This window comes from Callorhinchus milii, unplaced genomic scaffold, assembly GCF_018977255.1.
Source record: "Callorhinchus milii isolate IMCB2004 unplaced genomic scaffold, IMCB_Cmil_1.0 Scaffold10, whole genome shotgun sequence".
Taxonomy (NCBI): domain Eukaryota; kingdom Metazoa; phylum Chordata; class Chondrichthyes; order Chimaeriformes; family Callorhinchidae; genus Callorhinchus; species Callorhinchus milii.
Genome location: NW_024704751.1, coordinates 118,585 through 143,409, shown reverse-complemented (window position 1 = coordinate 143,409; position 24,825 = coordinate 118,585). Strand labels below are relative to the sequence as shown.

Here is a 24,825-nt window from a genome sequence, read left to right as displayed (position 1 = left end):
ACTGCCAGAGCTCAGCCTCGGGAAGCAGGCCAGCTCACTTCACACATCACCTCACAAGTAGCTGTCATCAGCAGTAAGGCCACCCGCATCCTTCCCCCACCCACACCGGAATCCCTCCCACTCCTCGGCCTCCATCCCCATCAAAACGCTTCACAGAATATATTGTAAGGTGTAGTGACTGTGTATTCCCGGAAGACCGAAGGATTGGGCAAGTCTACTTAGTCCGCACGCCTTTGCAGTAATAATAATCCTTGCATTTGATATAGTGCTTTTCACGTCTTCTCGACGTCTCAAAGTGCTTCACAGAATAGACTGTAAAGTGAATTGACCGTATATTTGTGGGCGAAACACTGCAGCCAATTGCGCACAGCAATGTCCCACAAACAGTCATGGATTGAAAATGACCAATTTATTATTGTTTTTTTTGGAGGGATTATTTTAAGTAAGAACCCGCTTGTTAGTCGATTGGTGGATCGCTTTTCCAGGGTAATAAACCCTGCAAAAAAATAAATTGTTCGCTTAATCCATGACTGTTTGTGGGACGCTGCTGTGCGCAATTGGCGGCTGCATTTCGCCCACAAAATATACAGTCAATTCACTTCACAGTATATTCTGTGAAGCACTTTGAGACATCTCGAAGACGTGATAAGGCGTGATATCAATGCAAGGATTATTATTATTATTATTTTATGGGTGAAATCGGCAGCCAAATGCGCACAGCAGTGTCCCACAAACGATCGTGGATTGAGGGACCAATTTTTTTTTCTCCCTCCCCACCCCTCCTCACAAGTGGGCCCCACACACCTGCGCACACACGCAACAGCACTGAAGGAGTTACTGAACGCTAAGAAACTCACACAAGCAGAAACTGTAATGAAGGTAAAGGGCTTCTGCCATCTGCCCGTGCAGGGAGCAGCAGCTGGGAGCTGAGGAGGAGACATCGGGCCTGAATGTGACGAGATGGGAGATGACAGCAAACAGCTGATCCTGTGAAGGATAATGCTGAACAAATATGTATGTGCCATGCCTGGAGCCTGTGTCTCCTGCCATTAACAACTCTGCATGGGCCTCAGTACGTGGCCTTCAGACCTCTCTCTTTATCGTGAGACGTCACTAGTTACGAATTGGTTTGCTGCTTCCTTCCACACACTAATGAAATCAACTCCCTTCACCCCACGCCTCCCTGTTTCCTATGGTTGAAAAAAAATCACAGGTTTGAGCTACACTGAGAAAGCAGTGTGGGTTCTCGCTCAGGGTAATGGGAGTGAAGGCTGGCAGGCTAGCCACAACAAGGGAGCACGCAACAAGGCTGCCCTCACACTGCTGATGGAGTGAAGTACCAATTATAAGTCAACTTGCTGTACCAGTTGCAGCTACGCATGCAACCAAAGGATCCAATATAGAATGTAGATTTCAGTGATAGCACTCACAAACCATTTAACATGCCATAATCACTGCGTGTACACCTTAAGCAAAACTACTCTACATATGTGATAAGCTTGTTTGAGTCATAGCTCATCAACAATAGGAGATAACTGGAAAAAAAATATGCCCATGACAAGCCACCCTGCAAGATCTTTCTGATGAGGACATGAATCCAGTGCACAGGATGGAAAAAATGAGACACTTACATGAGATGATATCTAGATGAGAAAGTAGACTTCTAAAAAAAATTTTTTTTAATATCACTCATCGACGATGGGTGAACCATGAAAACATGTCCATGACGCTCCCCCATGTAAGATGTTTCCGATGACATAAATCATGTCTCTACGTCAAGCGGTTATTGTGTTCTTGGCGGATACACAGACAAACATTTTGTCTTTATTAGTAATGATTATTATACTTTATACTAGAAAAGAATTAAGTCTTCCACTGAGTCCTCCCAATAGGAGTCCTCCCAAAAGAATATGTGAGCAAATATGTGAACAAGGGATGCTAACGAGTTCAACAGCACATTTTTTTTAATCTTAAGGGATAAAGATGCCTAAGAAGCTAAGATCAAGCCTTTCAAGGACAAGTAAAAATGGCAGACGAAAGAGAGGCCAATTAAATGAAACTGGTTGCAAACATAGCTACAATGGGTACAGCTAGTCTATACTAGTAAAGACAACATGTCTATCTGTCCACCAAGAACGCAATAACCAATTGACGTAGAGACATGATTTATACCTCATCAGAAAGGTATTGCATGGGGGAGTGCAATGGGCATATTTTTCCCAGGAATCTCCTATCGTTGATGAGCTATATTAAAAAATGCTTTAATTAAGCCTCCAAAAAGATGCATGGATTTCTGCAGCAAAGTAGCGACAGAGGTCACACACCCTTCTGGAGAGATGCATCTATACTAATAAAGACAAAATGTTTGTTTGTGCGCATCAGTCCTCCCAACCAGGAGTCCTCCCAACCAGGAGTCCTCCCAACCAGGAGTCCTTCCAACCAGGAGTCCTTCCAACCAGGAGTCCTTCCAACCAGGAGTCCTTCCAACCAGGAGTCCTTCCAAATATGTGAACAAGACGTGCTAACGAATTCAACAACCCATAAGGGATAAAGATGCTTAAGAAGCGAAGATTAAGCCTTTCAAGGACAAATAAAAATGCCAGATGAAAGAGAGAAGGTCGATTAAATGAAACTGGTTGCAAACATAGCTGCAACAGGTACAGCTAGTACCTCATATTTTGGGGCTCAATTAAAGCATTTTTTAATACAACTCATCAATGATTGATCCCAGAAACAAAATATGCCTATGACACTCCCAAATACAAGACCTTTCCGATGGGGTTATAACTCATGTCTCTATGTCAATGGGTTATTGGCAAACAGACACGCCCACACACAGACATTTTGTCTTTATTAAGATAGATAGATAGATAGATAGATAGAGAGAGAGAGAGAGAGAGAGAAGAGAGAGAGAGAGAGAGAGAGAGAGAGAGAGAGAGAAGAAGAGAGAGAGATAGATAGATAGATAGATAGATAGATAGATAGATAGATAGATAGATAGATAGATAGATAGATAGGTTGAGAAGATTTGTGATGTGGACCTGTTCCGAGGCAACTTATGCAGCGAGCTCAGAGACACACACAGAGCACACACACACACAGAGCACAACCACACACCCCCACACACAGAGCACACCCACACACACAAACATACACAGAGCACACACACCCACACACACAGAGCACACATTCCCACACACATGGAGTCCTGTAGCTCAGTGGTTAGAGCACTCGCTTTGTAAGTGAGAGACCGGAGTTCAATCCCAGGCAGACGGCGAAATCTTGGGCAAGTTTCCTTACTCCACACAGAGCCTAATAATAATCCCTCCAAAACCAAAAACAATAATAAATTGGTCATTTTCAATCTACGACTGTTTGTGGACATTGCTGTGCGCAATTGGCTGCCGCGTTCGCCCACAAATATACAGTCAATTCACTTTACAGTGTGTTCTGTGAAGCGCTTTGGGACGTCCTCCCGACGTGAAAAGTGCTATATCAGATGCAAGGATTATTATTATTATTATTCCTGGGAGTTAAACTCACATCCAGAGGTTATTCCCATCCTAAAATGTTTTCCAAATGTATTTAATGAGAGACAGAGACACAGGTGCAATACCTCACACAGTTCAGAGGCAAAATGTACACCACTATCTCATCAAAGCAAAATCTCAATACATTTTAGGAAATTGAAATTGAGCTAATTTCAAATCCCAAATTAAACCAAACAAGGCACTGAGTTAGTGGAAGTGGCAGGTACTTTGCTGTGTGTAACCCTGTCCCTGTCCCACACTATCAGTCTCTCCCCACAGCAACACATAGACCAGTGTAACAGCTTTGTAAGTCAAGGTAACGGAACCGGATTGAATCTGAGCCGAAGTGCACAATTTGCCACCCATGGTAGTGGAGGGGTGGGTGGTGCGTGTGTGTGTGTGGGGAGGTGTGGGGGGGGGGGGGGGGGGGGGAAGAGGGTGGTGTGTGTGGGGGAGGGAAAAGGGTGGTGTGTGTGTGTGGGGGGGGAGAGTTGTGTATGTAAGGTGTGTGTGGGGGGTAATGGAGTGGTAGGGAGAGGGGCTCCGCGGGTTGGGATATTCTGGTTGTACTCCTATCCTCCCGACGTGAAAGGCGCTATACAACTGTAAATTGTTGCTGTTGTACTGCATTCATTCTTCTGCATAACTGGGCATCAGAATCGCACAGAAGCCTCTCAGAGCTTACACCGTCTGAAACTGCACAAGAACCAAGAGGAGAAACCGTGCCTGCAGCTCAGAGCAAAGCTCAGCAGAACCCTCAGGTTTGCTTACCGAGGAGCCGAGCCAAGGCAGATCCAGGCCGTCACTGAGCTCTGGCAGATCCCCCTCGACAGCCGTCTGTGCAAGTCCAGGCACAGCATGCCTGAGGCCACCACAGGCTTCTCACTGCTCAACAAGGTCACAGAGAGAGAGAGAGCGAGAGACACGGCTGCTCAGACAGCATCCCTCCCAGGGCATCTCAGCACAAGTTACTGGGCAAACTGTGAACAACGAGACAGACATATGTGATGCAGTAACAGATATGAGGCATTTCAACTGGCGACCAATGGAATCAGGGACTAGCAGATAAAGATGTTGGAGCTTCTCATAACATTCAGACGTCCTCTCTCAATACTCCAAATGTCAACAAAAGCCACATTGGTATCTCGAGAGAGAGAGAGAGAGAGCACGGAAGAGATGAACCAAGCTCGGTTCATCAGCAGGACCTGGAAGGGTAAACCAGTCACTGGGGGTAGGGAATTCTCCCACTCAGTTCCTGTTAACCCTGCAAGCCAAAGCCCTAACAGGTAGGACGGTCCCAGCTTGGCAAGCAGCGGGAAAGCTTGCCAGACGGCGCTCTGACAGTTTAGCTGGTTAGACTCCAGCAGTTACCCCAACACACACTCTGTGGTACCCAGAACTTGGCCCTCCGGAATTAGGTCAGCGGGGGTCCATTACAGACAAGTGTGGGTGGCGTACATATTGGAACTCTCAGTCTGGTTTGAAGACCCGTAAGTACAGCGTGTGTCAGACACCAACCCGGCTGATCACAACAATAAGATGATAATTTGCAAATCTAGACAGTTCTGAGAGTAAGATAATAATAACAATAATAATAATCCTTATCACAAGCCACATCATCCTCACAGGGGATCCTAGATACCTTACATTTTCTCACTGCTGATCACAAATGAGCAGAAACAACCGGGTCAAAGCAGTTGCATTTCAGGAATACAAAGCCAGAGAATTCATTCCCTGTTTTCCCCGATTCTGTAATCCAACCGTTGGTTACTGGCTATTTTTCCTTGTTACTTTCATGTGTAAAGCACAGAGATCTTGCCAGGCTAGCACAGCCCGGGATACAGGGAGCACAGCCCGGGATACAGGGAGCACAGCCCGGGATACAGGGAGCACAGCCCGGGATACAGGGAGCACAGCCCGGGATACAGGGAGCACAGCCCGGGATACAGGGAGCACAGCCCGGGATACAGGAGCACAGCCCGGGATACAGGGAGCACAGCCCGGGATACAGGGAGCACAGCCCGGGATACAGGGAGCACAGCCCGGGATACAGGGAGCACAGCCCGCCCCCCCACAGCCCCCCACCACACAGCCCCCCCCCCCCACAGCCCCCACAGACCCCCCCACAGCCCCCCCCCACAGCCCCCCCCCCCCCACAGCCCCCCCCCCCCACAGCCCCCCCCCCACAGCCCCCCCCCACAGCCCCCCACCAGCCCCCACAGCCCCCCACAGCCCCCCACAGCCCCCCCCACAGCCCCACAGCCCCCCACAGCCCCCCCCCACAGCCCCCCCCCACAGCCCCCCCCACAGCCCCACAGCCCCCCCCACACCCCCACAGCCCCCCCACAGCCCCCCCACAGCCCCCCCCCACAGCCCCCACAGCCCCCCCACAGCCCCCACCCCCCACAGCCCCCCCCACACAGCCCCCCCCCCCCCCCCCCCCCACAGCCCCCCCCCACAGCCCCCCCCCCCCCCCCCACAGCCCCCCCCCCCCCCCAGCCCCCCCCCACACAGCCCCCCACAGCCCCCCCCCCACACACAGCCCCCCCCCACACACACAGCCCCCCCCACACACAGCCCCCCCCCACACACAGCCCCCCCACACACAGCCCCCCCCCACACACACAGCCCCCCCCACACACAGCCCCCCCCACACACACAGCCCCCCCCACACACAGCCCCCCCCCACACAGCCCCCCCCCACACAGCCCCCCCCCCACACACAGCCCCCACACACACAGCCCCCCCCCACACACAGCCACCCACACACAGCCCCCCCCCACACACAGCCCCCCCCCACACAGCCCCCCCCCCACACAGCCCCCCCCCCACACAGCCCCCCCCCCACACACAGCCCCCCCCACACACAGCCCCCCCCACACACAGCCCCCCCCCACACACAGCCCCCCCCCCACACACAGCCCCCCCCCCACACACAGCCCCCCCCCCACACACAGCCCCCCCCCCCACACAGCCCCCCCCCCCCCCACAGCCCCCCCCCACACACAGCCCCCCCCACACAGCCCCCCCCCCACACACAGCCCCCCCCCCACACACAGCCCCCCCCCACACAGCCCCCCCCCACACAGCCCCCCCCCCCCCACACAGCCCCCCCCCACACAGCCCCCCCACACACACACTTACTAATTATCACATTGTCCCCAATAACAGAGCCGTCTCCCGGTCACCTTTGGGCTCCTGTGGGTTCGGGGGCTGTGAGGGATGGTGTTGGGGACAGGACAGGGCAGGTCTGGGGGGGGTCCCAGGGCTCCCTTTACATCACAGTATTAACCCCTTCCCTGCTGCTGGGTGTGAGAGAGTGGGGTGGGGGGGGTGTGGGGGGGCACTGACCCCCAGTCACCTCAACACACACAACGTCAGATTTGGGTCAAACTGTGGTTACTACGGGACTGTGTGTGAGAAGCGCAGTGCCTGTGTGGGGAGGACACTGACCATTACTGGTGCAGAGACTCCGCCACCGGCTGCACAGATACCAATTTGGACCGGAGCTGTTGGTCAGTCGGAGTGTCGGAGTGTCGCCAACCTGCGGGGAGTGTCGCCAACCTGCGGGGAGTGTCGCCAACCTGCGGGGAGTGTCGCCAACCTGCAGGGAGTGTCGGTGGCTGTGGGGAGTGCCGCCAACCTGCGGGGAGTGTCGGTGGCTGCGGGGAGTGTCGGTGGCTGCGGGGAGTGCCGGTGGCTGCGGGGAGTGCCGCCAACCTGCGGGGAGTGTCGGTGGCTGCGGGGAGTGTCGGTGGCTGCGGGGAGTGTCGGTGGCTGCGGGGAGTGTCGGTGGCTGCGGGGAGTGCTGCCAACCTGCGGGGAGTGTCGGTGGCTGTGGGGAGTGCCGGTGGCTGCGGGGAGTGCTGCCAACCTGCGGGGAGTGTCGGTGGCTGCGTGGCTGAGCCCGGCCACCTCACAGGCTCAGGGCAGCGCGGCTGACAGCCCAGTGCCTCAGCTCAGGTCATGTTAACCCTGAAAGTCAAAGCCTTCCTGTGGTCCTGTGGTCCTGGACAAGGAGCAGGAGGTGATGGGCACTTCACTGACCAAAGGAAAGGCAGCCGGGGTCAGCGCACACACGGGAGGCCCTCGCTGCAGGTTACAGCCAAAATCATTTGCATGAAGGACAAACCAGCAATAAACATCTCTGATCTTGTACAGATCACCGCTGAAGCCACATGAGAAATGTGAAGTGGTTTCCCACATGGACATCAATGTACACTTGTGAATACACGTATGTATCAGCTCACACCCACTCAGCGTGTTTAACTCCAGGCCTTGTCTGTCAAAAGGCAACTCGAATGACTTGTATTTTCCGATATTGTGCTATCAGGTGACCAGGGCTGCGGTAACATTTTACCTGCCACAAAAGAGCACATAATAATAATAATAATAATAATAATAATAATCCTGGCATTTGATACAGCGCCTTTTCACATCTTCAAGACATCTCAAAGCACTTCACAGAATATACTGTAATATGAATTGACTGTATATTTTGTGGGCATGGCAGCCAATTGTGCACAGCAGCGTCCCACAAACAGTCGTGGTTAGAGTGACCAAATTATTATTATCAGGAGTCCTGTAGCTCAGTGATTAGAGACTCCCTCGCACACGAGAGACCTGGGTTCGATATCCAGCAGGGCAAAACGTTGGGCAAAACGTTGGGCAAAACGTTGGGCAAGTTTCCTTACTCCACACGCTGATAATAATCCCACAAGAAAAAAACAAATAATAATAATTTGGTCACTCAATCCCCGACTGTTTGTGGGACATTGCTGTGCGCAATTGGCTGCCGCGTTTCACCCACAAAATATACAGTCAATTCACTTTACAGTATATTCTGTGAAGCGCTTTGCAACGTCGAGAAGATTTGAAAAGGCTCTGTATCAAATGCAAGGATTTTTTTTTCATTTATTTTTATTTTTCAAAGAGATTATTACCCCTGAAAAGCGATCCAACAATCAACTGACAACCAGATTTCTGCTTACTCCTAGGTAACAGAGGTGTGTGGAGAAGCAAACTTACCCAACGTTTCACCCTGCTGGGAATCAAACTCAAGTCCTCTCGCTTGTGAGGCGAGTGCTTAAACATTAAATATTACACAAGGTTTGTCACTGTCTGAAGTAACTGATTAATCGGAGATTAATCAGTAATAAACTGATAAACTCTCTGTCACATTTCCATGATGTCGGGTAACGACCCAAACATTGGGCTACAAGCTGAGCATGTGATGTGCTGTCGCTGACACTGCACCATGTGCAGCCAGTCAACACACAGTTTAACGCAGGCCCAGCGGTGGTAAGAGGAAGGTTAGCATTACCAAAGTTTGGTGAATGATCTTCTCTGGTGCTGTAGAGAATGAGGAGGGGGAGAGAGCAGTTGTCAGCCGCTTTTACCTTCTTCAATAATTATTTACTACATTTTAGAGATCAACAGGAAAAATACCACCAACAGAAATCAGCAAAGTTGGGGGCTGGAATAAACAAACAAATAAACACAGATATAACCAGCTGTGCTGTGCCCAGAACATGGCAGCGGGTTTGGAAGGATTCAGCCTTCTGATGCTGATGATATGAAGGTACATTTCGAAATGCAAGTGTCATTTGCATTTTACTAGGTAAATACTTCACTAAGTTGTAGATAGTTTCACAAGCTATTGGAATCTCAGGTCCATTTCCACAATAATCACTGTTATTTTTCTCTCTGCATGTCCTGCAGTGATAACCTCTGCCAAGGGCAGCTGGATTGTTCAATCTCACCGGCCAGTGCAGGACACGACTGAGTCAGAAAATAATAATCCTTGTATTTGATACAGTGCCTTATCACCTCTTCAAGACATCTCAAAGCGCTTCACAGAATATACTGTAAAGTGAATTGACTATATTTTGTGGGCGAAACACGGCAGCCAATTTCACGTGCTGTGTCCCACAAACAGTCGTGGATTGAAGTGACCACATTTTTTTAAAAACAAACTTTGGAGGGATTATTACCCCCGGAAAGCGATCTGCCAATCGACTAACAACCGGGTTGCTAGCTAGGTAAACAGAGGCATGTGGAGGAAGGAAACTTGCCCAACATTTTGCCCTGCCCGGGAATCGAACCCGGGTCTCTCACTTGCGAGTCGAGTGCTCTAACCACTGAGTTGCAGGACTCCACAGAGTGCTTAGTGTATGGTTTGCAAAACGAGCTGAAACTTTCTTTCCTGCGATTAACCATCACAACACAGTTACTGCGCAGAGATGGCACAAGCAAAAAAGGGTTAAAACTAAATCGTAAAGAACCACAACGGCAGATTTTGAGCCAACAGGAATCTTGCCAGTGTTGGACTATTAAGACCCCCTCTCCACCCACACCCCCCTCCCCACCACCACAGTTGTGTGGGAGCTTTGCACGCACATCTCTGCCTACAGCACAGGCCTCTCCACACTGCAGCTGCTGTGTCTTTAGAGGAAAATGGGTTGAATAAAGCCGAAGACGGATAAACTGCACATAATTACTAACAGATGATGACAAACAATGTACAGACAGGAAATTAGGAAGCGTGCCCTATTACAAATGCAAAACAAGGCCTTTGCGTGTCCTGTAGGACTAAACATTTTATCAATTGAATTTGGGGAAGCAAATCATTCCCAGAAGTGGGAGTGGGCAAGGAGACTTGCCTGCCTCAGGTTGGGCCAGCCAAGGGCACAGCAGCTCACACACGTGACCAGGACACATTCCCCACCATCCCAGGATGCTCACTAGGATCAGGACAATACAATTCTGAGGCTGGGGAGGTGTTGAGGGAAAGAATTGAGGAGCAGGCGGGAGGAGCGACTGGTAAAACAGCAATTCTTTCTTTCAAACCAGATTTCTGCTCAATTGTAACCTACCATTTGGCCACAAGTTCATTATTGCACATTAATTACTGTATAATCTTTCGAGAAAAAGATTTCTCTCTATGACTTTTTCCACCCCTCAGGGTTGTTGACTGGTCCCTGTGGAGGCTGAATTGTGAACACTGTCTACAGCTCTGCTGTTAATGCTGAACTAAGTTAAACAGCAGCACTGTTAGCAAAGGAATAAAGTAACTAGTTACCACACTGCCTGCGATCTTGCTCCGAAACCCAATATCACATCTCTTCCCCTCAGCTTCAGATCTCTGAATCCCTTCCCTTCTGTGCTCACTTAGTATTTACCTCTCCTGTGGCTGAGTGCTTGTGGCTGGATAGCACTGTGCAAACGTGTGTTCTTACTGAGCTCTGAAACATCCCGCAATGTTTAAAACACTCTCACGTTAACGCAATGATCGCCAGCCAAAGCATTAACTTTAAAACAATCTTACAAATGTTTTTCGTCATTAAAATCTCTCTTTCCTGGTGCCATCCTAGTGCATCTCTCCTGCACCTTCTCTATGACCTGGATATCATCTCTATCGCAGGGTTCCCCCAAATCGGACACCATCACATTATCACAGGAAATACAAAAAAACCTCAAACTACCCACAGAATCGTGCAATGTGGTAGAGATGTGGGTAAGATGTGGGCAAGCAGGTACCTATAAAAAGAATGATCTTTCTTTGATCTTTCACAATAACAGAACCCAATCCAAACAATCACAATTATAGCTGCAAACACTTCATGGAAAATGTACAGGATTTGGTGGGCACCAGCCAATGGAAAGATGACAGATTCTCAGGGTCAGCGGTACCTGTACTGCAACAAAAGAAAAACGTGGGTAAAACATTGACATGTTCTTCATCTTAACGCTGGTGACATTTAACATCTTTAAGTGAAGAGATAATCAGGCAAACCTCAAAACATGAGTCAGTATTCCCCGCTAACATTAACACTGGTGATCATGATAAGCTTTCTGCAGGAGATAACGTGGATCACTGGAAGTTCAGGACCTCTAACAGAAGCTTACGTTACCCTGTGCCTTGTAGAGAGATCACCATCTCTGGTGTCAAGCAAAGCTGTGCTCCACCATGGCCTGATGTACTTTCAGTGAAGAGACCCAAATACTACGCAATATACTCTAACTGTGGTTTCACGCACAGCTTGTATAAATGGAATCACTTCCTTACTTTCGAATCAAGGAGAAGGAGGAGAAAAGAAGTTGGATATAATGCATTATATAGGCAGACACAAGCCAACCCAGGAGCTGTTCTTACTGTGCAATTGGCGCGTTAAGAGTTTCTCACTAGACTTCCATTATCTAACTGCTATTGCACTCAATATTTTGCCGCCAGTTGTAAATGTAGATGTTAGTGAGGTCCGTCGGTAAATCTCTGTTCCTTGCAGGTCACGGCAGCAAGGTATCAAATCACTTCCAATTCAGTCAGCAATTTACAAGTGGGGGAATCTCTGGTCTGGAGGTACTCAGCAAGCAGCTTCCTTACCGAAGGGGGTCAGAGCTCTGTAGTACCACACTGTTAGACTGTTGGATCTTTCCAATGCATCATGTTCCCTGTTTGCTCAGAGACGGTCTCCATAAGTTGAATGAGAATCTCACTATGGATTGTAAATCATATTTAATCTTTAACCTTTCACCTCACATCCTTCTTACAGTCAATAAATACTCGAGTCTAACTACAACTGCCCACTGACTTCACAAAACATTCCCAACCTGACTCCCCAACCCCACACACAAATACACACACACACAGACAGACAGACACAGACAGATTAAGTTTTTTTCTTCACTGATCAAGTGAAACTAAAGCAGACAGCTCCCCCCTGCAGAGCAAGCCCACTTCCACATGCTGGTGGTGGTGGTGGGGGGGATGGTTAAATTCAATCAAACGCAGGATAACTTTAAGTTGGTTCAGATCTGAATATCCTAGCAGCACCAGCTGGTGTTTTCCAGAGGATGAGGGATTTCAGTAACCCTGATCCCCTCTGCTGTTCTCTCCAGATCTTGTTGCCATTTTGCTGCGAGGCGTATTTGGTTGCGAGTCGCTCTGCAGGAGCAAATTGTGGTTACGGGCTGCCAACTGGACCAGGTTCTGGGTTTTTTAGCCAAGTTTACTTATATCTGAGGTCAGTGAAAGCCAATGACGAATTCCTATCAGCTTAATAATCTGAACAGAATTGTTCCACTGTAGGTTACGATGTTCACAGTTTGACTTCAACCCTCCCACCCCCCACCCCACCCCGTCTGCTCTCCACAAACACTATGGTTCCCTCTAAAAATCAGAGCACTGAACATGACAACGTGCCATTTTGATTCAACAATAACAAATAACATTTATACAGCACTTTTCAGTTGGGAGGACATCCCAAGGTGCAATCAGGGGTTTGCATCTGAGCTGGAGGTGGATTCGGAAGGAGTGGGGGCCAAGATGGGATGGGGGAGTGGAATTCAATGTAACAGAGCTTTGCAGGGCCTGAGAACTAATTTTTCACTGGATCTTCGTGTCCAAAATACAGTCACTACACTTTACAGTATATCCTGTGAAGCGCTTGGAGATGTCTAGACGACATGATGTCATTATATGAAATGCAAAGATGTTTTATTATTATTATTATTTTTTCAGTGGAAAAAAAACAAGATCCCAAGTTTGAAGTTGACACTGGAGATATAACAGGACAAACTGCACAGTACAGGTGGTGATGGGAACATCTGTGCAAGGATTTAGTGTCTTCTCAATAAAAACTTCAACCGCTCGCATTTATATAGTGCCTTTCATGAGGGGAAGCATCTCAGAGTGCTTACAGCCAGATTCATGTCAACCCCAAATGGTCTGAAATTCGAGTTGATGAGAATGCATCGAGAATAATCCTGATTGTGTCTTATTTCCAGTTAAACATTCACTGCCTTGCTCAGGTCCAGCTGCCTTTGCTTCCCTACACTGACGTAAACATCAGCACAAACACACAATAAAGCTGAGAATTTCTGAGGTGAGAGAGTTTTTTTCATAGATTCATAGAATGTTACGGCACAGAAGGAGGCCATTCGGCACATCGAGTCTGTGCGGCTCTTTGACAGAGCGTCACTTTCACTAACCCCAATCACCAGCTTTCTCCCCATAACCCCACAAACCCGTCTTCTCCATTATGGAAAACCCGTTATGCAATAGCCATCCTGCTCCAGGTCCAGCCTTGATGTTTAATTATTGCTGGTGCACAAAAGGACAAGAAAGTGCATCTCCCCATAATCTAATTTGAATCATATTCTACATGCAGCACAGTATGTTACTGAGCCTAAACCAGAGGTCGCAGGGAAAGCAAATGGTGGGAGCGGGAAAAGAAAGGTGAGGACATCATGTTAACTTTGTGAAGTTTAAGTTCTAAGCTTGGAATATAGGTACAGCCACAGGTTTGCCTGTCGCTTGCCTGTAATTTGCCTGTTGTTTGCCTGGCAAACCTGGCAAACTTGTGGCTGTGCCCATAATCCAAACTGAGAATTTAAATTTCACAAAGTTAACATGATGGACCTTTCAGCTCACAACGACTGAGACACATCAAAAAACATCTGCTCCCCAGTCACAGGCAGCAGCGCAGAGCGGCAATCAGATGCCTCAGCAACTGTCTGGCACAGCACCTCCACAGCTGGGACCTCATCACTGAACAGGCCGGATTGTCAAAACCTGATATTTATTCAATATGATGATTAGACCCGGAAAAGGTCAGCGATAAAAGGTAAACAATCACCATCTTTGTATTTATTCTGACGAGAGGGAATTTCAGAAAGGAATGGGATAGATACTTGAAAAGGAAAAATATGTATGGGTATGGAGAGAGAACGGGGGGAGTGGGAATGATTGGGCAGCTCTTCCAAAGAACTGGCACCGGCATGATGGGCCGAGTGGCCTTCCTCTGTGCTATAATATTTAATTATTCTATGAGATATTGCTGTAAGCAGCACAGGTTTGGGTTGCCGGCAGAGCTAGGTTACAGCTGTGAACTGGGCCAAACCACAGATCTATTCTGCACTAGCATTGTGGTTCAGGTTTACCTCCACAGTAACTACTTCCCCCAACAACAACATTTCATTTATAGAGTGCCTTTCACGTTGGGAGGATGTCCCAAGGCGCTGGACAGTTGGGTCGGGACCCGAGCAGGGGGGAAATGGTCAGGGTGAGGGAAGGGAGGGAGCGAGGAGGGGGGAAATGGTGAGGGGACAGAAGGGAGGGAGCAAGGAGGGGGTAGCGAGTCGAGAGGGTAGCTGAAGGCGGACAAAGAGAAAGCAGATACTGAAACTCACACCCACATGGTCTCAGTGTAAGGGGTCAGAAATGGACAGGTTTACAGACTGCAGATCCTCCACCAGGCTTGATTCTCTCTGGCAAAAACAGCTCGATGCTCATTTGCCTCTGAAACATTTGCCTAAAGGGCTAATGTCACAAGCTGGGATTTGCTTAATCAGAACATAAGAAATGCTGGACGAGAAAAGACCAAGGTCCATCTGGTTCATCTTCCACCTCCCTGGCGGTCGTATGCACATATGTCCCAAAACTACCTATTACTATATCCCATAATGTTATTTCCTGGAAGAAAAGTATCTAATCTATGTTTGAAAGAATCAACACTTCCTGCTTCAACCGTCTCCCTCGGGAGCCTGTTCCACAGGTTCACTATTCGCTCACTGAAATAGGTGTTTGCATAGATTCATTCTGAATTTCCCCCTTCAATTGCAGGCCATGTCCTATGGTTTTACTATTCTGGACAAGTTGAAGCAGTCTGACATGATCGATATTGTTTAGAATCTTTAGAAACTTAAAGACAACAATTATGTTGTCAATCTTCTCTTTTCCAGCATGAACATGCCCAATTTACTGAGTCGCTCCTCACAGCCCAGTCCCTCCATTCCCTCAATCATTTTGGTTGCCCTCCTCTGTATCTTCTCGATTTCTCCAATAACCTTTTTGTACTGCGGCGACTGGACACAGGACTCTAAGTACGATCTCAACCATGATTTATACAATGGCAGGATTACCCCACTATTTCAGCTGCTATTGATCTTTTGATACATCCCAACATCTGGTTTGCTTTACTCACTGCCACAGAACATTGTTGGGAGAGCTTCAATTTATTGTCAATCAGGACCCCCAGGTCCTTTACATTTTCCATACATATTATTTTGCTTCCGTGCAAATAATAGTCCCTTCCAGGACTTTTTGTTCCCATTAGTGATACCACAGGATGGTGACCACTAATGTACTCTACTGTCTGGTCAGGCAAACACAGCTCCGTTCCCAAGCTCGAGAGGCAGTGACGAGCAGGGACATGTACTGGGAGAGTTGGCCGGCGGGAATGCACAAACTGTCATCTCGGTACTTTCAGGAATCTCTGTGTCTGGTCACCAACAGCAGCAAAGAGGAGGAAAGCAGAGTGTTTTGTGCAAAGTGACTGCTACATTAGCCCACAAACAGTCACTCTAATTTGACAGCAATTACTTGACAATCGCTTTGATCCATTTCTACATTAAAGGCATAATAACAAATGCAAGAATTTTTAAAAACGTTTCAAAAGATACATTTGAACACTTGCATTTGTATTTTATGCGACAGTTTCACATGAAAGTATTTAATTCTGTCCAAGAACCCTGGAAACTGGAACAATATGGCACATGAAGCCAGCAGCACGTGCACTCAGCAAATGTCAGCCTTTCAGGGATGATCATTCTCCATTAGGACCAACGAACCGCACTGTCAGCATGAGGCAACGCTCTGTGATTGCTGCTCTCAGCCTCAAAACATACCTGAAGATGTCGTTTATACAAACCAAACACTGTTGCATTATTAAATCGGCATTTGCTCAAAACAAGACAAAACCCAAATTATAATAATAATAATCCTTGCATTTGATATAGCGCGTTTCACATTTTCTCGACGTCTCAAAGTGCTTCACAGAATAGACTGTAAAGTGAATTGACTGTATATTTTTGGGCGAAATGCGACAGCTGATTGCACACAGCAGCGTCCCACAGACAGTCGTGGATTGAAGTGACCGGGCGTGTGGAGTAAGGAAACTTGCCCAAGGTTTCGACTTGCCGGGAATCAAACCCAGGTCTCTTGCTTGCAAGGTGAGCGCTCTAACCACTGAGCTGCAGGATTCCAGCTACAGGAAATTATAACTTAATTGTGGACAATTTGTTGAGGCCGGTCTGGTGTTTAAGAATCCAGGAGTGATTTCTGCTTCTGTACAACATTAATATTGGATGTATCTTAACACCGTTTTTAATTTGAATTCCAGTTTTCCATATTTCTTAAAAATAACTGATTGGGGAAGTGCATTCATAAATAGAACAAATCATGGAGTGGATATATTCATCATCCAATTGGAATGTTCCTCCTTACTTAGGTTAATGTTACTTCAAAACTGTTGGAGGTAATATTATTCGTGGTGAGTGGCGTTCAGGATGGATGCGAAGCCTTCTTCAATCAAACCTCTCGTGTGAGCACATTGTGGTTAAAAGCTGAAGATTTTCTTCCCACTAAATTTCTTTGTGATCTATCTGGACTAAGCACCCACACCAATTTAAGATAAGATACCGCATTCCAAACTTGGATTGAAATAAGTAACTTTGAAGGAGGTTATAACTGCTTTTCTCTGGGGTTAACTAACCGCTGCTGACTTTGACAATTTCAGTTTCAAGCACGTGTGCCAAGTTTAGGTGTCAGCCCAGCTCAGTTGGTAGCACTCTTGTCTTGGTTCAGAAGGCTGTGGGTTCAAGCCCCACCTTGGAATTTTGAGCTGCTAGTCGAGGCTAATACTCCAATGTAGTGCTGGGGGAGTGCTGCAGTTTCTGGAGTTGCCGTCTTTTGGCTGAGACATTAAATCAAGGTTTCGTCTGATGTTCAGATGAACGTTTACATCCTATGGGACTAGTTGAAAGGAGAAGGAGTTTCTGTCTACCGGAGTCCTGGGCAACAACCCTCCAGATAAAATTAGTCATTCACTTCTTGGCTGTTTGTAGGACACTGCTGTTTCAGCGCCTTGGGACGTCCTCCCGACATGAAAGACGCTTTACAAGTGTAATTTTGTTGTGGTGTGTACAAATTGGCTGCCATGTTTGCCTACAAACACAAAGTCACTACATTTTACAATTTAAATCCTACTGGCACTATATCAAATGCAAAAATAAACATTGTTAAAAAAAAGCTTCAAAGTTTATTGTCTCTAAAGCACCCATCACAGCCAAATAGTCAGAACAGCCCACATTGGCACATCAGGCCTCAGCAGCCGGTGCCTGTTACAGGAAAGACATATGATCACTGGGGAGAAACAAACCATTTCTTCCCACGGCAAGGCAAGCTTGTGGCATTTAATGACAAGTTTCAAAATTATTTGTCACAAAATATGGCAGACACCTCTCTCCCCCCATTTCACAGCATCTCTTTAAAGGGCTAAGCAATCTCTTGTTTAAGAAGACCTCGTCGTTGTCACTGGGATATATATATATGAGTTGTAGCATTCAAGAGCGTGAGGGTGAGGGTAGGGAGGATCAATGCCCTTATCTCGTCCTGTAACTCTGTGGTTATGCAAGTGAGAGACTGGGTTCGATTCCCAGCAGGGCAAAACCTTGGGCAAGTTTCCTTACTCCACACCCCTGATAATAATTCCTCAAGAAAAAAAAGCACAATAATAATTTGGTCACTCAAGGATTATTATTATTATGCTGGTGTGCTTGGATATCGTAACATTCCAAAACATTTAATAATGATTATCCTTGCATTTGATATAGGGCCTTATCACGTCTTCGAGACGCATCGAAGTGCTTCACTGTAAAGTGAATCGACTATATATTTTGTGGGTGAAACGCGGCAGCCAATTATGCACAGCGGCGTCCCACAAACAGTCGTGGATTGAAGTGACCAATTTATTTTTATTTGTTTTGGAGGAATTATTGCCCTCGGAAAAGCGAGCCGCCAATCGACAAACAACTGGATTCCTGCTTCCTGCTAGGTAAATGTGTGTGGAGTAAGGAAACTTGCCCAAAGTATTGCCCTTCCCGGGAATCGAACTCAGGTCTCTCACTTGCAAGGCGAGTGCTCTAACCACTGAGCTACAGGACTCCACACAAACACAAATTTAGCAGAAAATATTCTGATTCAATCCAGCAGGAATCCCGGAGAGTGATGCTGGGCAGTTAGTTAGCGAGCCTTTAGAAAGCTCCTGGTTTCCCTCAGGATTAAGGTTGATGGAGAAACGGAGAAAAGGGTCAGCGGCATCACACAGTCAGCACAACAGAGCAGCCCACGTGCCTCACCACAGAGCTGCTCCTACAACATAGATTTTCTTTAGTTCCACTTTCAGTGACACAAAGATAAACATTGTGAATACTTTAGTAGTGTCCAGGGAGCACTAACAAGGCAGCTTGTCTGAATAATTAAATGGAGTAATGCAGACCAGGCTCAGTGCCGTGGAGCCTGATATAACCTGCTGATTGAGGTCCCTAAAATCCCAACCAGCACTTATACAACAACAAGGTAAACAAGTTACACTTATATAGCGCTCTTCACCAGGGTAATAATAATAATCATTGCATTTGATATGGTGCTTATCACGTCTTCTCGACGTCTCAAAGCGCTTCACAGAATATACTGTAAAGTGAATTGACTGTATATTTGTGGGTGAAACGCGGCAGCCAATTGCGCACAGCAATGTCCCACAAACAGCCGTGGATTGAAAATGACCAATTTATTGTTGTTTTTTTTTCTTGAGGGATTACTATCAGGCGTATGAAGTAAGGAAACTTGCCCAAGGTTTCGCCCTGTCGGAAATTGAACCCAAGTCTCTCGCTTGCCAGGCGAGTGCTCTGACCACTGAGCTACAGGACTCCACGCTCCACTCTCCACCGGGTAGCGCTCAGAGCCCGACTACAGCACAATCATCTCCCAGTGACTCACCTTCACGCAGAAACTTCAAGGGTGAGTTTTATTCAGGGCAATAAATGGCCCTTAATTTGATAACAAACTGCCCCCAATCAACCCGTTTTGTTATTTCCGTAACAATGTCACCAAATCAGTCAAATTATTCCTGTAATGACAAGATCACCTGGAGCAGGAACACGGATTTCAAATCTAGAAGCACTTGAACCTATTTTATCATACCTTTCCAGAGTTTCCAGCTGACTGTTTTCCCAGGACAGCACCGTCCTGTTCCTGATGTCAATTCCCTTCTGTTACAGAAACAGAGCAGCCGTTCCCTCCGGTACATCGTACAACTGAGCAGCAGAGGGCGACACAGCACCACTGAGCAGCGGTGCGCCGTGTGCTACAGTGCAGTGCAGTGACTGGGCCAATACACCTTCACATTCAATACCTCCACAAGGATTCCCGCAAAGCAAGTGTTGCCGCTGATTGGAAGATGTATCGAGGATTGTCCTGGAGAGTAGGATACGAACGTATCAACAACTTGTACCACAGGATTTCTCTGATCTCCTCATCCTCCCTTGGTCTCTCTCAAACTCACCAAATCAGTGCCCATCCTTGGCGTTCAGTTCATTACTCAATCCTTCCTCCCTCACATTCACACCCCGACTATCTTTGCCACATTGCTTGGCTCCACTCTTATCTTACACCAAAGTGCCACCAAAACCCTCCTTCAGAACCTTTGTTACCTCCTGATTCGACTTCTTAAATAAAAGCTGGTTTAGTCTATGTTTCAAATGACCCAGAATTATCATTTAAGAAAGAATTTGCATGTTTATAGCATCTTATCCCACCAAAATATCTCAAAGCATTTCACAGGGAAATATAGTCAAGTGCAGTGACTGTTGTTTAATAATCTGGATTCCAAGCAAAGGCTGAAAGTCACAACTATAACTGTTCTCAGGCTGCCCTCAGCAGGAAGACAGGACCATTAGGGACCATAGACCACACATCAGGCCAACTGTCACTTAAGGAAGACAGTCAAACTCTTTAACGTAAATATCAGAAAATTAACTGGTCTGTAAAACTCATCACTGGATAACATCCGACTCTCTGGTAACTATTTAGTTACAAACTAGAAAACACGCTTGAATAATATGTCCAATATGTCAATGCACCGAGTCTAAGAGGCATTTGCAAAGGTTCCTGGATTTGAGGAGCTTGGCAGGACAGCTGCGTGTCTGCCATTGAGCTTCCTGTCCCCAGGAGCCAGTTAGCACCACAGGGCCTAATGCGCTGAGCGTGGAGAATGGCTGGAACACAAGCGGTTTGGCGTGAGCGGAGATTGCCTGAAGCATTGAGAAAGTTAGAGAAGCCCATGGCTAAACAGGTGGTTATCTGTGGTTGGGAAGCTTAGCCCAGCAACTGCGTTCATATATGCAGTTTGTACAATTCATACGGAGTATGCAAGTTAAATAAACCATATGTAACTTCATTCATGTTATGCGAGTTGTGTAAACGCTTGTGTTTCTAGTAAATTAGACCCAAATGTTGGATGATATCAGTGATACAATGTGCTGTAGGGCTGGAATTCCAGAATTGCTCCCAGGAATGGGTTAATTAGCCCTGACCTGACTCTGAGCATCTGTTTGATATTACAACATAACTGTCAATTTATGCAAACAAGCTTTCCCCCCAGAGACATCAAACAACGGCTGCCGCCAGGTTTGCACTTTTAATAATCCAAATCACGAGTATTAACTAGCGCCAAAGATGCCGTCAGTCAAACTCTTTGTAATTTCTCTCTCCAAATCAAACGCAATGAAGTGGAATCTTTCTCCAATATGAATGATTACAGAACGTCTGTGAAGGTTTAACAATGGAACATGGTGCTGTACAGCTGGAGAGTCAGCATTGGTTTTTATTTAAATATACAGTCAATTCACTTTACTGTCTATTCTGTGAAGCGCTTTGAGACGTCTAGAAGACGTGAAAAGCGCTATATCAAATGCAAGGATTATTATTATTATTCAAATACAGGAAGTGCAGAAGAGGTTTGAAAAAGGAAATAAGAGGGGCAAAAAGATTATACGAAAAAAGGTTAGCGGGTAACACTAAAGGGAATTCTAAAATATTTTACAAACACATCAAGAAAAAAAGGTTAGTCAAAGGTAGGGTGGGGCCAATTAAGGACCAAGGGGGCAATCTTTTTGTGGAGGCAGAGGGCAATGGCTGATGTGCTGAATGAATACTTTGCATCTGTCTTCACAAAAGAAGTGGATGCACCAAAAGCCGCAGTATCGGAGGAGAGGGGAGAGGAAATGGAGAGGATAAGTATAAACAGAGAGGAAGTACTGAAAGGTTGACTGGGCTGAAGGTGATAAGTGTCCCGGTCCAGACGGGATGCAGCCGAGGTTACTATGGGAGGGACGGGTACAAACAGCGGAGGCTTTGGCCACAATTTTTCAATCTTCGTTGGACACAGGAGTGGTGCCCGAGGACTGGAGAGTGGCCAATGTGACTCCCTGTACAAAAAGGGACAGAAGGACAAACCTGGGAACTCCAGGCCAGTCAGCCTGACATCAGTAGTGGGGAAACTCCTGGAGACTATAATCCGGGACACAATAAATCTTCACTTGGAAGAATATGGGTTAATTAGGGACAGCCGCACGGATTTGTTAAAGGCAAATCTTGTCTAATAAATCTAATAGAATTTTTCAATGAGGTAACGGAGAGGGGATAAAGGTAGTGCAGTTGATGTAGTTTATATGGACTTTCAAAAGGCATTTGACAAAGTGCCACATGAAAGACTTGTAAGAAAGATAGAAGCCGTTGGTATAAAAGGGACAGTGGCAGCGGATCCAGAACTGGATGGGAGACAGAGAGCAGAGAGTTGTGGTGAACGGCTGCTTTTCTGACTGGAGGGAAGTGTACAGTGGTGTCCCCCAGGGATCGGTATTAGGACCACTGCTCTTCTTAATATACATAAATGATCTGAACTTGGGTATAGCAAGTACCATTTCCAAGTTTGCGGTCGACACAAAGTTAGGGAGGGGGTAAACAGTGAGAAAGATAGGAGCCGACTGCAGGAAGACATAGACAGATGGTAAAATGGGCGACACATGGCAGATTAATTTAATTGTGGAGAAATGCGGGTAATGCATTTTGGAAGAAAGAATGAGGGGCAATATAGGCGGTAATACAATCTTAAGGGGGGGGTGAAGGAACAGAGAGACCTGGGGTGCAGGTAAATGAATCCTTGAAGGTGGCAGGACAGGGAGATAGGGCTGTAAAAAGGGCATATGGGATACTGGGCTTTATAAATAAGGGCATAGAGTACAAGAGTCAGGAGGTTGTGATTAACCCATATAAACACTGGTTAGGCTTTCAGTTAGAATACTGCGCCCAGTTCTGGGCACCACACTATAGGAAGGATGTTAACAACAATAGGGGGTAGAGAGTCGAGAGAGGAGCTGAAGGCTGAAGGTCAAAGCGAAAGGTCTTGAGACCGGCCTTGAAGGAGGAAAGGGAGGAGGCGTCAAAGGCACTGGGGGATGGAGTTCCAGAGCCTGGGGGCTGAGAGGCTGAAGGCCCGGCCACCGATGGTAGGGCGGTTGGGGTGGGGGATGTGGAGCAGACTAGAGCCAGAGGAATGGAGGGTACGGGCAGGTAGGTAGGGGGATAGTAGGTCGGAGAGGTAGGAGGGAGCGAGGCCGTGAATGGCTTGTAGGTGAATGGCCTTGTTAAGGCATTGGAAAGGGTACAGAGGAGATTTACGAGGATGGGTCCAGGAATGAGGAACCGTGATGATGAGAAAAGGCGAGAGAGGCCGGGATTATTCTCATTGGAGCAGAGAAGGTTACGAGGACTTAATAGAAGTCTTCAAAATCATGAGGGGATTTGATAGGTTAGAGAGGGAGAAACTGTTCCCACTGGTGGGTATGTCGGTGACTCGAGGTCACAGATTCCAAATAGTCTCTAAAAGAAGCCGAGGGGAGAGGTGAGAAGAAATTTTTTCACGCAGAGTTGTTCGAATCTGGAACATTGCCTGAGAGGGCGGTGGAGGCCGATTCGATAACTACTTTTAAAAACGTGGTGGACGGGTATTTGAGGAGGACGGGTTTGCAGGTTATGGGGAAAGGGCCGGGAGTGGGACTGACATTAATTGCTCTTTTCAAAGAGCCGCACAGACTCGATGGGCCGAATGGCCTCTTTTTGTGCTGTAAAATTCTATGATTCTATATTATTAACAGACCGCACTCTCATTTTTATATTCATAGAATCATATAGAATCATAGAATATTACAGCTCAGGAGGAGGCCATTCGACCCATCGTGCTTGTGCCTGCTCTTTGGAAGAGCTGCCCAATCAGTCCCACTGCCCGTTCTTCCCCATATCCTTGCAAAGTTTTCATTTTCAAGAACCTATCCCATTCCCTTTTGAAAGTTCTTATTGAATCTGTTTGCACCCACCCTTTCAGGGGTTCCAGACCACAACACCTCTCTGTGTAAAGAAAATTTTCCTTATCTCCCCTCTGGTTCTTTTGCCAATTATCTTGAATCAATGTCCCCTGGTTACTGGCACACCTGGCAATGGAAACAGTCATAGAATCACAGAATTTTACAGCACAGAAGGAGGCCATTCGGCCCATCATGTCTGTGCCGGATCTTTGAAAAGAGCTTCCAAATCAATCCCACTCCCCTGATCTCTCCCCATAGCCCTGCAAACTTGTCCACCCCAAATAATTATCTAGTTTCTCCTTGTTCACTCTATTAAATCCCTCTTCATTTTGAACGCCTCTATAAAATCTCCCCCTAACCTTCTCTGCTCCAAGGAGAATAATCCGAGCTTCTCTACCTCTCCTGATCACTGAAGCCCCTCATTCCTGTTAACATTCTGGTCAATCTCCTTCACACCCTCTCCAATGCCTTGACATCCTTCCTAAAGTGTGGGGCCCAGAACTGAACCCAGTCTCTCGCTGAGGCCTAATCAGTGTTTTATATAAAGGTTCATCATAACTTCCTGACTTGTGTATTCTATGCCCCTATTTATAAAGCCTCGTATCCCGGACGCTTTTTTAACAGCTTTATCTTCCTGTCCGGCCTCCTTCAAGGATTGACTTATATGAACCCTCAGTGTTCCTTCACCCCCTTTAAAACTAGCATTTAGTGTATATTGCCTCTCTCCATTCTTGCTCCCAAAATGCATCACCTCACACTTCTCTGCATTAATCTTCATTTGCCACGTGTCTGCCCATTTCACCAGCCAGTCTATGTCCTCCTGCAATCTGCTTCTATCCTCCTCACTGTTTACTATGTTCCCAAGTTTTGTGCCATCTGCAAACTACAATGATGATGTGGATTCACTGCTGGAAGCTGTGGCCGAAGCAAAAAAATCCAACTTCCCAGATCTCTGGAGATAATGTCCCATAAAAGGCAGGAGAAATGATTGTCTTCTGTATCAGCTCCAACCACAACTTAACCAGACTAGCTG

At 47.1% G+C, this 24,825-nt stretch overlaps 1 protein-coding gene and 1 non-coding gene across 2 annotated transcripts in view; both read right to left on the bottom strand.

The window, feature by feature from the left end:
- auts2a (activator of transcription and developmental regulator AUTS2 a) overlaps positions 1–24,825 on the bottom strand; it is a 174,366-nt gene that overhangs the window by 148,394 nt on the left and 1,147 nt on the right. The window contains exon 2 of the mRNA XM_042338545.1: positions 4,302–4,392. Coding sequence (XP_042194479.1) covers positions 4,302–4,392 — 91 coding nt within the window. The remainder of the gene's footprint in view (positions 1–4,301; positions 4,393–24,825) is intronic.
- Positions 19,228–19,299, bottom strand: trnaa-ggc. The gene has a single exon. It is a non-coding gene; the product is annotated as a tRNA-Ala (tRNA).